The 15,507-nt window shown below is 38.3% G+C and overlaps 1 protein-coding gene across 2 annotated transcripts in view; it reads right to left on the reverse strand.

Annotated features, from left to right (window-relative positions):
- The window catches only part of MNAT1 (MNAT1, CDK activating kinase assembly factor), a 226,603-nt gene that overhangs the window by 159,498 nt on the left and 51,598 nt on the right, over window positions 1-15,507 (reverse strand). For both annotated transcript variants that reach the window (XR_001918666.1, XM_005685941.3), the window contains exons 2-3: window positions 13,585-13,737; window positions 10,171-10,244 (exon numbers count right to left, since the gene is read on the reverse strand). Coding sequence is in view for 1 of the 2 variants with exons in the window: in XM_005685941.3 (XP_005685998.1) it covers window positions 10,171-10,244; window positions 13,585-13,737 (227 nt within the window). In the remaining variant the exon portion in view is untranslated. The remainder of the gene's footprint in view (window positions 1-10,170; window positions 10,245-13,584; window positions 13,738-15,507) is intronic.

The raw sequence follows: 15,507 nt of genomic DNA on the forward strand, positions 1-15,507 counted from the left end.
ATTCATGATACAATGAAGCAGATTGGTATAAGAGCTTAGAGGAAAGAAAAGAATTTTCTATAACAATTATTAGGTCTTTTATCTATCCTGGTTACTGGCTTAGCTCAGATGTTGACCTGTCTTCAGTCAAGTATTAAAAGCCAACAGAAAACCTACTGTATTTTCTGAAAGATTTAATGTTATTTAAGTGCAATTCTGCAGTCCTTTTGACATCCAGAATTCATAATTAAAGCCCTTAGGACATTCTCACCCTTTCAAAACAAAAATACCCTAAACCAAAAGAATAATATGTTTATTATGAAACTAAGGACAAACCTTTGAGATAATCCCTGAGGCCAAAAGGAACAAGAATTTTTATGTTTAGATTGTCATAACCACAGAAAAGGGCCCATTGTCAAAGCTATAAGAAAGTCCATCTTCATATGTGCCCCCTTCTATTGTAATTTTTTATGCCACTACTCAAAATTATAGTGTTCTAAAGTTTTTATATTCATCATATTCAAAGGGTTCATAATGAATTTCTGTAACAGTGACTGATCCCTAATTTATAAATCCTCAAACACTGACTCCTTAGCCATCCTACCAACTTTATTCTTTTCACTCTAACCTCAATAGCACCTTCCTATCTTCCTTCCTACCAAACTTCTTTAAGATCCTTCAAAATAATAGCTCCAATATATAGATTTTTGTCTCCTCCAACTCTTCTACTAATCAACACTCCATATTCTAGACTCAGGCTATTAACTAGTCTCTGAGACTACCAAGTACTTTGATGGGCTCTATGAGTTAGGAAAACCTATGTTCAAAGTCTGGCTACATTATATATTAGCAATGTGATCTCCAGAACAACAGTTAAACCCTCTGTGGCTCCTCTCCATATGCAAAATAGATTAAAATGCCTATCCCAAGAGTTGTGAAAACTATGCTTTTGATTAACACAGAGATACTCAACACAGATATCACAAACATCTAACTAATCATCTTTAAAAGAATGAATAAGACACAAAATGAACAGCTACCGAAACAAGATTTTAAAAGGAAGTCTAAAAAAAAAAAAACTTTTATTTATACCATAACAATCAGAACAATGACACTTAAGTAAGTGGTGGGAGTCACACCCTAACAAAACTTAAAGGGGCAGAAACTGGTCTTTCCCTCATTTCCATACTCTCCACCCAACAAAACCGTAAAAAATAATGCCACTTCTCCCACTTTTATTTTCTAGATTAATATCATACAACTGCTCAAGGTAAGAATAACTGCAATTCATCCTAGCCCATACTTTCTTAACTCACTTCTTACATGAAATCATGCACTCAAATACTCTAGCCCTAAAACATCCCTTTTAACTATCTCTCTCAGTTACTACCTATTCTAGTTTGTTCCTCCCTGGTGGCTCAGCCAGTATATTCCAACTGTATATATAAAATACTTCAGTTCAGTTCAGTCGCTCAGTCATGTCCAACTCTATGCAACCCCATGAACTGCAGCACGCCAGGCCTCCCTGTTCATCACCAACTCCCAGAGTTTACTCAAACTCATGTCCACTGTGTCAGTGAAGCCATCCAATCACCTCATCCTCTGTTGTCCCCTTCCCCTCCCACCTTCAATCTTTCCCAGCATCAGGGTCTTTTCCAATGAGTGTGTTTTTCGCATCAGGTGGCCAAAGTACTGGGGATTCAGCTTCAGCATCAGACCTTCCTTTGAAAACTCTGGAATGATCTCCTTTACAATGGACTTGTTGGAACTCCTTGCAGTCCAAGGGACCCTGAAGTCCAAGAAGTGCAAGAGTCTTCTCCAACAACACAGTTCAAAGCCATCAATTCTTCAGCGCTCAGCTTTCATTCTAGTTCAACTCTGACATCCTTTGGTGATTACTGCAAAAACCATAGCTTTGACTAGACGCACCTTTGTTAGCAAAGTAATGTTTTTTAATATGCTGTCTAGGTTCGTCATGCGTTTACTGCCAAGGAGCAAGTGTCTTTTTAATCTTATGGCTGTAGTCACCATTTTCAGTGATTTTGGAGGCCAAGAAAATACTCTGTCACTGTTTCCACTGTTTCCCCATCTATTTCCTATGAGGTGATGCGACCGGATGCCATGATCTTAGTTTTTCGAATATTGAGCTTTAAGCCAACGTTTTCACTCTGCTCTTTCATTTTCATCAAGAGGATCTTTAGTTCTTCTAGGCTTTCTGCCATAGGGTGCTATCATCTGCATATCTGAGGATATTGATATTTCTTCTGGTAATCTTGATTCCAGCCTCTGCTTCATGCACCCCAGCATTTCACATGATGTACTCTGCATATAAGTTAAACAAGCAGCATGACACTATATAGACTTGACGTACTCCTTTTCCTATTTGGAACTAGTCTGTTATTCCATGTCCAGTTCTAACTGTAGCTTATTGACCTGCATACAGATTTCTCAAGAGGCAGGTCAGGTGGTCTAGTATTCCCATCTCTTTCAGAATTTTCCACAGTTTGTTATGATCCACACAGTTAAAGGCTTTCTATTGTCAATAAAGCAAAATTAGATGTTTTTCTGGAACTCTCTTTCTTTTTCCATGATCCAGCAGATGTTGGCAATTTGATCTCTGGTTCCTCTGCCTTTTCTAAAACCAGCTTGAACATCAGGAAGTTCACGGTTCATGTATTATTGAAGCCTGACTTGCAGAATTTTGAGCATTATTTTACTACCATGTGAGATGAGTGCAATTGTGCGGTAGTTTGAGCATTCTTTGGCCTTGCCGTTCTTTGGGATTGGAATGAAAACTGACCTTTTCTAGTCCCGTGGCCACTGCTGAGTTTTCCAAACTTGCTGGCATATTGAGTGCAGCACTTTCACAGCATCATCCTTGAGGATCTGAAACAGCTCAACCGGAATTCTATCACCTCCACTAGCTTTGTTCGTAGTGATGCTTCCTAAGGTCCATTTGACTTCACATTCCAGGATGTCTGGCTCTGGGTGAGGGATCACACCATCGTGATTATCTGGGTCGTGAAGATCTTTTTTGTATAGTTCTTTTGTGTATTTCGCCACCTCTTCTTAATATCTTCTGCTTCTGTTAGGTCCGTATTATTTCTGTCCTTTATCGAGCCCATCTTTGCATAAAATGTTCCCTTGGTATCTCTAATTTTCTTGAAGAGATCTCTAGTCTTTCCCATTCTATTGTTTTCCTCTATTTCTTTGCATTGATCACTGAGGAAGGCTTTCTTATCTCTCCTTGCTATTCTTTGGAAATCTGCATTTAAATGGGTATATCTTTCCTTTACTTCTCTGCCTTTCACTTCCCTTCTTTTCACAGCTATTTGTAAGGCTTCCTCAAACAAGCGTTTTCCTTTTTTGCATTTCTTTTTCTTGGGGATGGTCTTCATCCCTGTTTCCTATACAATGTCAGGAACCTCTGTCCACAGTTCATCAGGCACTCTATCAGATCTAGTCCCTTTTTGTCATTTCTACTGTCTAATCGTAAGGGATTTGATTTAGGTTATACCTGAATGGTCTAGTGGTTTTCGCTACTTTTCTTCAATTTAAGGTTGAACTTGTCAATAAAGAGTTCATGATCTGAGCCACAGTCAGCTCCCAGTCTCATTTTTGCTGACTGTATAGAGTCTCTCCATCTTTGGCTGCAAAAAATATAATCAATCTGACTTCATTATTGACCACCTGGTGATATCAACATGTAGAGTCCTCTATTGTGATACTGATGTACACATGGACATCAACAGATGGTCAATACTGAAACCTACTCTAAGCACTTACCCAAATTGTTGCTACTGCCCCTAAAAATGGTTTCACAGCCTCGCGTTATCTCCTGTCAGTATTCCACATCAGTACCACAATATTCGGGTTTCACTTGTGGCTCAGCTGGTAAAGAATCTGCCTGCAATGTGGAAGACCTATGTTTGATCCCTGGGTTGGGAAGATTCCCTGGAGAAGGGAAAGGCCTCCCACTCCAGTATTGTGGCTTAGAGAATTCCATGAACTGTATATTCCATGGGGTTGCAAAGAGTAGGACACGACCTAGTGACTTTCACTTTCAGTTTTCACTTTCACCTCAATATTCTGCTGCCTCTCTACTAGCCACGGAATAAAATCTTAACCCTTACAATCTAGCTTACAAAGCCCTCATTAACCAAGGTCCAGTCTGTTAGTCACTCCTCTGGTTCTATCTACCTATAACAGATTGGAACTAACATCCAAAAAAGATGTTCTTTTCATTATAGGCGACTGGAATGCAAAAGTAGGAAGTCAAGAAACACCTGGAGTAACAGGCAAATTTGGCTTTGGAATGTGGAATGAAGCAGGGCAAAGACTAATAGTGTTTTGCCAAAAAAATGCACTGGTAATAGCAAACACCCTCTTCCAACAACACAAGAGAAGATTCTACACATGGACATTACCAGATGGTCAACACCGAAATCAGACTGATCATATTCTTTGCAGCCAAAGATGGAGAAGCTCTATACAGTCAACAAAAACAAGACCAGGAGCTGATTGTGGCTCAGATCATGAACTCCTTATTGCCAAATTCAGACTCAAACTGAAGAAAGTAGGGAAAACTGCTAGACCATTCAGGTATGACCTAAATCAAATTCCTTATGATTATACAGTGGAAGTGAGAAATAGATTTAAGGGCCTAGATCTGATAGATAGAGTGCCTGATGAACTATGGAATGAGGTTCGTGACATTGTACAGACACAGGGATCAAGACCATCCCCATGGAAAAAAAATGCAAAAACACAAAATGGCTTTCTGGGGAGGCCTTACAAATAGCTGTGAAAAGAAGAAAAGCAAAAAGCAAAGGAGAAAAGGAAAGATATAAGCATCTGAATGCAGAGTTCCAAAGAATATGAAGAAGAGATAAGAAAGTCTTCCTCAGCAATCAATGCAACGAAAAAGAAGAAAAGAACAGAATGGGAAAGACTAGAGATCTCTTCAAGAAAATTAGAAATACCAAGGGAACATGTCATGCAAAGTTGGGCTCAATAAAGGACAGAAATGGTATGGACCTAAGAGAAGCAGAAGATATTAAGAAGAGATGGCAAGAATACACAGAAAAACTGTACAAAAAACATCTTTAAGACCAGGATAATCATGATGGTGTGATCACTCATCTAGAGTCAGACATCCTGGAATGCGAAGTCAAGTGGGCCTTAGAAAGCATCACTACGAACAAAGCTAGTGGAGGTGATGGAATTTCAGTAGAGCTATTTCAAATCCTAAAAGATGATGCTGCGAAAGTGCTGCATTCAATATGCCAGCAAATTTGGAAAACTCAGCAGTGGCCACAGGACTGGAAAAAGTCAATTTTCATTCCAATCCAAAAGAAAGGCAATGCCAAAGAATGCTCAAACTACAGCACAATTGCACTCATCTCACATGCTAGTAAAGTAATGCTGAAAATTCTCCAAGCCAGGCTTCAGCAGTACGTGAACCGTGAACTTCCAGATGTTCAAGCTGGTTTTAGAAAACACAGAGGAACCAGAGATCAAATTGCCAGCATCCACAGGATCATGGAAAAAGCAAGACAGTTCCAGAAAAACATCTATTTCTGCTTTATTGACTATGCCAAAGCCTTTGACTGTGTGGATCACAATCAACTGTGGAAAATTCTGAAAGAGATGGGAATACCAGACCACCTGACCTGCCTCTTGAGAAATCTGTATGCAGGTCAGGAAGCAACAGTTAGAACTGGACATGGAACAACAGACTGGTTCCAAATAGGAAAAGGAGTACATCAAGGCTGTATATTGTCACCCTGCTTATTTAACTTCTACGCAGAGTACATCATGAGAAACACTGGGCTGGAAGAAACACAAGCTGGAATCAAGATTGCCAGGAGAAATATCAATAATCTCAGATATGCAGATGACACCACCCTTATGGCAGAAAGTGAAGAGGAGCTAAAAAGCCTCTTGATGAAAGTGAAAGAGGAGAGTGAAAAAGTTGGCTTAAAGTTCAACATTTGGAAAATGAAGATCAGGGCATCCGGTCCCATCACTTCATGGGAAATAGATGGGGAAACAGTGGAAACAGTGTCAGACTTTATTTTTTGGGGCTCCAACATCACTGCAGATGGTGACTGCAGCCATGAAAGTAAAAGACGCTTACTCCTTGGACGAAAAGTTATGACCAACCTAGATAGCATATTCAAAAGCAGAGACATTACTTTGCCAACTGAGGACCGTCTAGTCAAGGCTATGGTTTTCCCAGTAGTCATGTATGGATGTGAGAGTTGGACTGTGAAGAAGGCTGAGCACCAAAGAATTGATGCTTTTGATCTGTGGTGTTGGAGAAGACTCTTGAGAGTCCCTTGGACTGCAAGGAGATCCAACCAATCCATTCTGAAGGAGATTAGCCCTGGGATTTCTTTGGAAGGAATGATGCTAAAGCTGAAGCTCCAGTACTTTGGCCACCTCATGCGAAGAGTTGACTCACTGGAAAAGACTTTGATGCTGAGAGGGATTGGGGGCAGGGAGGAGAAGGGAAGACAGAGGATGAGATGGCTGGATGGCATCACTGACTTGATGGACGTGAATCTGAGTGAACTCCGGGAGTTGGTGATGGACAGGGAGGCCTAGCGTGCTGCGATTCATGGGGTCGCAAAGAGTTGGACACAACTGAGTGACTGAACTGAATTGACATTATCCAACATGCTCAACATGTATTTCTGTGAGTTTGTCTTTGCTACAAACATTCTTCCATCCTCTTTCTACCTGGTAAACTATTAATCTTTTAAGATTGTGTGTTCTGTGGTTCAAACTTTACCTCTACTTCCTAATGCTGAATTGTTTTGCTATCTATATTCCTAAAATACTTTATAAATAAATGCCCATACTACCTTCACATTAAATTATAATTTGATAATTATCTCCCCCTTTAGAATATGAACTTATTGAAAACAAAGATGATATATTCTCAGCAAGTAAATAATTCACAGAGAACAATATTTGCTGAGTTGAGCTAAAGTTCAGAAAATAAACTATGAGGCTAGGTCCCAAACTTCACCAATATTTTCAAATGCAAAAGAACTGCTCTTTGTCCAACATGATCAGGATCAGTAGTGGATTACTTTAAAAAGTCTGCCAAAGAGGTGAAACATATATACACACTCCTTGAACACTTTATTTTAACTTAAAGCATATGCACTAAGTGTACAATCACTCTCTAATGTAATAACACACAGTTAAGGTACAGTTTTTAATGGGAATTCTGCTTCCTTCTTGTATAAACCATAAGTGTAATCTATATTGTTCAGTTTCCATTTTTTCAAGTGGACCAAGGACTTCAGAAACAGAATCCTTCTAAAGTTCTATAATTTTTCCAGTCTTACAAACTACTTAAATTAATTACAATTAAAAAGTACAGCTGGCATAAGAAGGTTTGATTACCTATGCAATCAACTTTATATATAACTGAACTGGTGAGAGAAGTACAGAAGTATACTTAAAGACATCTTCTAATGGACAGGATACATTATGCACTGATTATGCTTCAATCATCAGTCAGTCCATGTTATAGAAGGACTGGGAAATATCAGTTACTCCAATAAGTCAACTAATTTGGTTAAGAGAGTGTCAACATACTGCAACTAAAGTTAGTCCTTCATGAATATACATATTAGCAGAATCACTTTCAAATTAAATGTTCTGGGCTAGTTTCCTTTTCCAGTAAAGAAAAAAATGTAGTACTGTAAGCCCTAATATTCAGATTTGCTCTTACCTGTCACTCCTACCTCCCACTTCTGGACATGATTTTACCTACAGGCCCTCAGGTGGTTCATATCTCCAAATTAATTAATGTCACAGCAAAAAAAACAAAAATGTAGTTTTCAAAATCATGGCTCAACCAAAATCTTGTTCCAGAATCAAGATCCCATCTTGCCCTCCTTCTTGATCTATCAGTTTATTTTATTTATCTTACCTGACTGCTTGGATTTGTGACCATGTATTCAACTTGCTCTGTGACGGCTATAATCTCCTCTCCCTTCACTGCCTGACTAGACTTTTGACTAGTCACATTACCTTCAGAATAAATGTAAGCTGACTGTCTTACTGCCTGTTGTCCAACTGCCTTCCTAAACCAAATATCTAAGTATAGCCAGATTCCTACATATCTGCACACTTGCCCATTTTTGCAGATTTGTTTTCAGTTCAACTTCTCAGTCTATATCCTAACTTTTCTACTTTACCTGAGCACTCCCAAATCTATCATCTTTTCAGCTAAAATCTATAGCCATTCAGGGTTGCTAAGATTATATACAAAGTACAGTGAATACAATTAGAATAAAAAAGCAATGGTTCCAAGGCACTAAAAGATACCAGAAAAAAAGGCTAAATTATGTTCTGCATGTGCTGCTCGCTACGATATAATAAATAAACTTAGGTATTTTAGAAAAGTTTCAATAATAGTCGAAATAAAAAGTTTTCAGATTTTCTCAGTTAATACAGAAATGAAAAGAATTAGAATACTCCATTCCTCAGAAATTTGAATTGGCTAAAAAATTTACTATATATAAATATTTTACAGAATAATAAATTTTATTATAATTATACTTTAAGAAATAATGTGAGTATAGCTTGGCTCTCAGGTTTGAGAAAAGAATAAAAAGATAATTATTTAATTCTCTTGGTCTTGTTCTAATTTTCATCGTCGGTAACTCCTGTATTATTTTCAAACCTAGATTAAGTAATAGTAATTATGGCAAGTTTAATTGATATTTAGCAATTTCAGACTTTGTAGCATCTCCAAAGTCTTATTTAAGAAAGCAGAAACAGGAGGGACATATGTATACTTATGGCTGATGCATGTTGATGTATGGCAGAGACCAACACAATACCGCAAAACAATTATCCTTCAATTAAAAATAAATGAAATTTTAAATTAAAAAAAAACAGAAACAATGCTTTCTTTTGATGAAAGCTTCTTTTAGACTAATCACAAGAGAAAGAATAAGCACTAAGATTACTCTACCTTCTGATTCTACAGTAACACTGAATAACAGAATGTCACTTCAACATTCAACTACTTCATAATATTTTCAAATTGCTGCATGCACAGAATCATAAATGATGAGTAAACAACTTATGGCTTTAATCACCATGGATACAGACAATGGAAATTCTATTTTTTAAAACTGAGCATTTTCTCATTTATTCTAATACATCAACATATAGAAAATATATACACATATATACCTTTCTTCCCAGCTATAAAGTAGTAGTACCTCTATTCATCATATTTTCCCTAAGACAAAATGTTCATTACTTAAGTATGTCTTTTAGGTACAATGGAAAGTGAAGAGGAGCTAAAAAGCCTCTTGATGAAACTGAAAGAGGAGAGTGAAAAAGTTGCCTTAAAGTTCAACATTCAGAAAACGAAGATCATGGCATCCGGTCGCATCACTTCATGGGAAATAGATGGGGAAACAGTGGAAACAGTGTCAGACTTTACTTTTTTGGCCTCCAAAATCACTGCAGATGGTGACTGCAGCCATGAAATTAAAAGACACTTACTCCTTGGAAGAAAAGTGATGACCAACCTAGATAGCATATTCAAAAGCAGAGACATTACTTTGCCGACTAAGGTCTGCCTAGTCAAGGCTATGGTTTTTCCTGTGGTCATGTATGGATGTGAGAGTTGGACTGTGAAGAAGGCTGAGCGCCAAAGAATTGATGCTTCTGAACTGTGGTGTTGGAGAAGACTCTTGAGAGTCCCTTGGACTGCAAGGAGATCCAACCAGTCCATTCTGAAGGAGATCAACCCTGGGATTTCTTTGGAAAGAATGATGCTAAAGCTGAAACTCCAGTACTTTGGCCACCTCATGAGAAGAGTTGACTCATTGGAAAAGACTTTGATGCCGGGAGGGATTGGGGGCAGGAGGAGAAGGGGACGACCAAGGATGAGATGGCTGGATGGCATCATGGACTTGATGGACGTGGGTCTGAGTGAACTCCAGGAGATGGTGATGGACAGGGAGGCCTGGCGTGCTGCGATTCATGGGGTCGCAAAGAGTCGGACACGACTGAGCGACTGAACTGAACTGAAACATCAACTACCACAACAAAATTCATCAGAGACTTTTATATGAGATATTCTCTTAGGCATCTAAAATATAAAAGCATACAGGCTAGCATACCAAAATACAAGCATTAAATACATACCAATTTCTTCCACTTCTTCCAGGAAATCATTATATTCTCTTAGACTAGGAAAGTCTTCTTCCCTTTTATTGTATCTTTAAGAAGAAAAAAATGAACATATTACATATCACTTGTTTTTAATATCATCTAACTGGTTTCTTCTTACCTAATTCATACATGATAAATAAAAAAGAACTGCTTATGGTATAAAACAGTTTTCTTGACCCCAGGTTTGTAACTAAACCAAGAATGTTGTTTTTAAATTCTTTTGACTACAGAGGAGTAGAGTAAAGAGAATGGTACAATATGTAAAATCCTAAGACAAGGGAAAAATAAAGAAATTAAAACACTGAAGAAATGGGAAATGAGCTGAAACAGGTCTATCATTGGAATATTTGGTTTTTTATATTGTTTACTTCTAATAAATAGATTCACTAATTTCCAGAAAGAGGACACCTTCCTATTTTTCATGACCGTTATAATCTAAAGAATGCTAGATAAAGAAAATTTATAAACAATGTGGAACTTTTCTGGTGGCCCAAGAGTTAAGACCCTGTGCTTGCAATACAGAACGCACAGATCTGATCCCTGGTTGAGGAACTAAGATCTCACATAGCAAAAAAGAAAGGAAAAAATCTATAAATAATGTAAAGTATCTGTCAAAAATTAGAAAATCAAAGGGCTTAATGATAAAAGATAAGAATCTAAGAGAACCTACCTATGGCTGATTTATGTTGATACATGGCAGAAACCAACACAACATGATAAAGCAACTATCCTCCAGTTATAAACAAATAAATTTAAAATAAACAAAAAACAAAAGAATCTAAGAGAGACTATCTCCAAGAAGTAATCCAAAAAATAAAAGAGCAGCTTGGATTATTGATAAAGTACCCAGAAAGATGCTGCTAAAAAACCAGTGAACAAAGTTGAAATGTAGACCACCTAGATAGACAGATATTAATTCTAACCATAACCTAAAAAGTAATAAGGTGGCTTACAGCAAAAGGAGAGATAAAATAAAATTTAAAACTATTAACAAAAAGTAAAAAATTAAATCACAAGAGAAAAGGAACACTAGAAATATTTATGTACCCATATACACACAGAGAGATGTATGAAAATAAATTGTAGCTACCCTAATTTTCTCTTATAGCTTTCAATAACAGATGTTACCTCCTCGGGTCTCACCCAACATCACTAACTCACAACAATATTTACTCCCTAACTTCACAGCATTTTTCCGAACTTATAATCACATATATGCCAGCAAATTTGGAAAACTCAGCAATGGCCACAGGACTGGAAAAAGTCAGTTTTCATTCCAATCCCAAAGAAAGGCAATGCCAAAGGATGCTCAAACTACCGCACAATTGCACTCATCTCACGTGCTAGTCAAGTAATGCTCAAAATTCTCCAAGCCAGGCTTCAGCAATACATGAACTGTGAACTTCCAGATGTTCAAGCTGGTTTTAGAAAACACAGAGGAACGAGAGATCAAATTGCCAACATCCACTGGATTATCGAAAAGGCAAGACAGTTCCAGAAAAACATCTATTTCTGCTTTATTGACTATGCCAAAGCCTTTGACTGTGTGGATCACAATCAACTGTGGAAAATTCTGAAAGAGATGGGAATACCAGACCACCTGACCTGCCTCTTGAGAAATCTGTATGCAGGTCAGGAAGCAACAGTTAGAACCGGACATGGAACAACAGACTGGTTCCAAATAGGAAAAGGAGTACATCAAGGCTGTATATTGTCACCCTGCTTATTTAACTTCTATGCAGAGTACATCATGAGAAATGCTGCGCTGGAAGAAACACAAGCTGGAATCAAGATTGCCGGGAGAAATATCAATAACCTCAGATATGCAGATGACACCACCCTTATGGCAGAAAGTGAAGAGGAGCTAAAAAGCCTCTTGATGAAAGTGAAAGAGGAGAGTGAAAAAGTTGGCTTAAAGCTCAACATTCAGAAAACTAAGATCATGGCATCTGGTCCTATCAGTTCATGGGAAATAGATGGGGAAACAGTGGAAACAGTGTCAGACTTTACTTTGGGGGGCTCCAAAATCACTGCAGATGGTGACTGTAGCCATGAAATTAAAAGACACTTACTCCTTGGAAGAAAATTATGAGCAACCTAGATAGCATATTCAAAAGTAGAGACATTACTTTGCCAACAAAGGTCCATCTAGTCAAGGCTATGTTTTTCCAGTGGTCATGTATGGATGTGAGAGTTGGAATGTGAAGAAAGCTGAGCGCTGAAGAATTGATGCTTTTGAACTGTGGTGTTGGAGAAGACTCTTGAGAGTCCCTTGGACTGCAAGGAGATCCAACCAGTCCATTCTAAAGGAGATCAGCCCTAGGATTTCTTTGGAAGGAATGATGCTAAAGCTGAAGCTCCAGTACTCTGGCCAACCCATGAGAAGAGTTGACTCACTGGAAAAGACTCTGATGTTGGGAGGGATTGGGGGCAGGAGGAAAAGGGGATGACAGAGGATGAGATGGCTGGATGGCATCACCGACTCAATGGACGTGAATTTGAGTGAACTCCAGGAGATGGTGATGGACAGGGAGGCCTGGCGTGCTGCAAAACATGGGTCGCAAAGAGTCGGACATGACTGAGCGACTGAACTGAACTGATAATCACATATTTGTTTTGTTTGCCTATTTTAATGCTATCCAAGCTACTATACTGTAAGCATTACAAGAGCAAGGTATGTAGCTATTACACTCATTTCATATGTGTTTGTGTGCACACACCCATGCTCAGTCACTCAATCATGTCTGACTCCTTGCAACTCCATGGACTGTAGCCTGCCAGGCTCCTCTGTCCCTCAGACTTTCCAGGCAAGAATAGTGGGGATCTTCTCAACCCAGGGATCGAATCCAAGTCTCTTATGTCTCCTGTTCTGGCAGGCAGATTCTTCACCGCTATACCACCTAGGAAGCCATCTCATACTTAAGGCCTAATATGCATAACACTGTTTGCACAGAGTAGGTTCTCAATACATATTTACTAATTAAATTAAAGAATAAATAAAGCAAATAAATTGTGAAGCCATTAATTCAGAAGGTTTACTCTTTGGGAGTTCTCTGGTGGCCTAGTAGTTAGGATTCTAGGCTTTCACTGCTGTGGCCCAGGTTCATTCCCTGGTCAAGAACTGAGGTTCTGCAAGCCACACAGAGCAGCTAAAAATAAGACATAATTATTTTTCCATAAAAAAGATTTACTCTTCTCTAACAAAGGTTAGATAATATTACTGAGTTCTCAAAGAACTTAATAAATTTTTAACATTGAACAAATACATAGATCAATTCATACTTACTCTCCAAACTGTCCACATTTCTACAAGTAAATAATTACATCAATTATAGAAATAACTGTCAAAATCTTTGTGAACCGAATCATTCAAGCATTAACACTTACATCTTTAGCACTTTTTTCCGAATCTCAACTTCTTTGTCAACAGTAGGATCTTCAAAGAGCTGTACCCTGAAGTTGCTCTTTCGAAGTGGAGTGCCACACTCAGGACAGTTTCCAGCTCCTCTCACAAAGAGTAAATCCACACAACTTTCACACCTGTAAGGAGAAAAATACAACATAACTTTTAAGCTAGTATTCCAACTGGCAATAAGTCTGTATACAGTTTGCCTTTTTTCGGTTTTGGTGTTTGTTTGAGGTTGGGAGAGGGGGCACAGGAAAACTAATCATTACTACCTAAAATTTTTATTGTAAACCTTTAGGAAAAAAGCTCATTTTCATTTAGAGCCTACTTCAGACATAGGTGATCCAAGGTTCACCAGTATAATCTTACAAATGAAAGAAATACACAAATTTTTGAAAATTGATTTAGGATCTAGGAGGATTCAGATAGCAGGATAGGGAGAAATCAAAGAGGCATATAAAAGAGCAGACTAGGATCAAGTCCACTTTCAGACCAGTATCACCCTCAGACCTGGCAGGGACCTGCACTTTAGAGAACCCTGCATACCATAATTACTAAAATAAAGACCTTTCCCCTACTTTCAGCCTTGTAAGGAAGTTCTTTAAAGTTCAGTAAGCAATTGAGTCAGTGGAAGTTACTCAAAAGGAAGAGAGGTGCTGGCTGAAGGAGGCCCCTCAGGCCAGAGGATAAAGAACTGAGACTGACCCCGTATATGTGCACAAAGGAGAAAAATCACCACAGCTTCTGCCTTGAAAAATCTCAGAAAAAGTGGCCACTTATAAAATTTTTAATCAGTTAAAACTGGCTGCCCTAAATTCACCAAAGTGATTACCCAGGCAAGCCAAGTCTCCCAAATACCTGCATCCCTTCTTTCCTCTCTTCTTGGCTAGTACAATTTGGGGAAGAGCTTAGAACTTCTTAGAAGTCTTCAGTTTGAAAAGAAAGGAGTTGGCAAGGTTAACTCTCTGTAGGAGATTCCTGGGGGAACTGACAGTGTTGGTTCATATATTGTTTTAGAGGGGTCCAGGTACCACCAAATCATCCCTGCCCAGCCAGAGCAGATCCATCCTACTAAACAGATTAACAAGTGAAAAGCTGACCAGGAGCAAGCAGCCACTTCAGCCTATGGGCCTTAAAGATAGAGGCTCCTGGGAACTCAGATGCAGTGTTGTAACTAAGAAGATGTCGCTTGATTTATAACTTTTAAACATTTAAACATACTGGTATGTAGTCCTCTAGCTATAATACTGCCCAATACAGTATATAAGGGCCACACCAACCCTAATCATTCCGTTCTTGGCATTATTTGAAGTTATTTATTTATGTGTAACCTGCATTAGAATGGAAGGCAGGAATTTGACCTATCTTGTTCTACATCACCAAATATATACATATATAATACATATAAAGAAGGAAAAAGACAAATTCTAATAAGTAAGGGAAAGGTTGATTTCTTCCAAATACGTGGTTCACTAATGGAAAGAAAGATACAGAGAAATAAGAATATTTAAGGTTGGTTATTAGTAAAACACTAACATTGACCTTGGCATGTCTCTATATTAAAATGGGGTCAGGGAGAGAATCATCGAAAAATACAGGCAAAAACTCCCTAAAAGGGAGAACAGAGCTCACAGCCATCATTATTCAAGATCAACAAAACCCCAGAAAATTCACTTCAGATTAGGAAAATTGGGAGTGGTACATTTCTCCTAATCTTTGTGGTTGGAGCAAATTAAATCCAACTAGAGAAGCTGAAACTGAGCACACTTTAGAGTGCAGGCCCTATACATACCCTAATTTTGTCTTGAACCATTGTTATGAAACCCTTCATCAAAACCTCTGGGGTTGGGACACATGGCTTTTTAAGGTTGGAGTTCATGTGTCTCCCTTTGCCTGGCAAAGTA

The sequence above is a fragment of the Capra hircus genome, chromosome 10 (genome assembly GCF_001704415.2).
Source record: "Capra hircus breed San Clemente chromosome 10, ASM170441v1, whole genome shotgun sequence".
NCBI lineage: Eukaryota > Metazoa > Chordata > Mammalia > Artiodactyla > Bovidae > Capra > Capra hircus.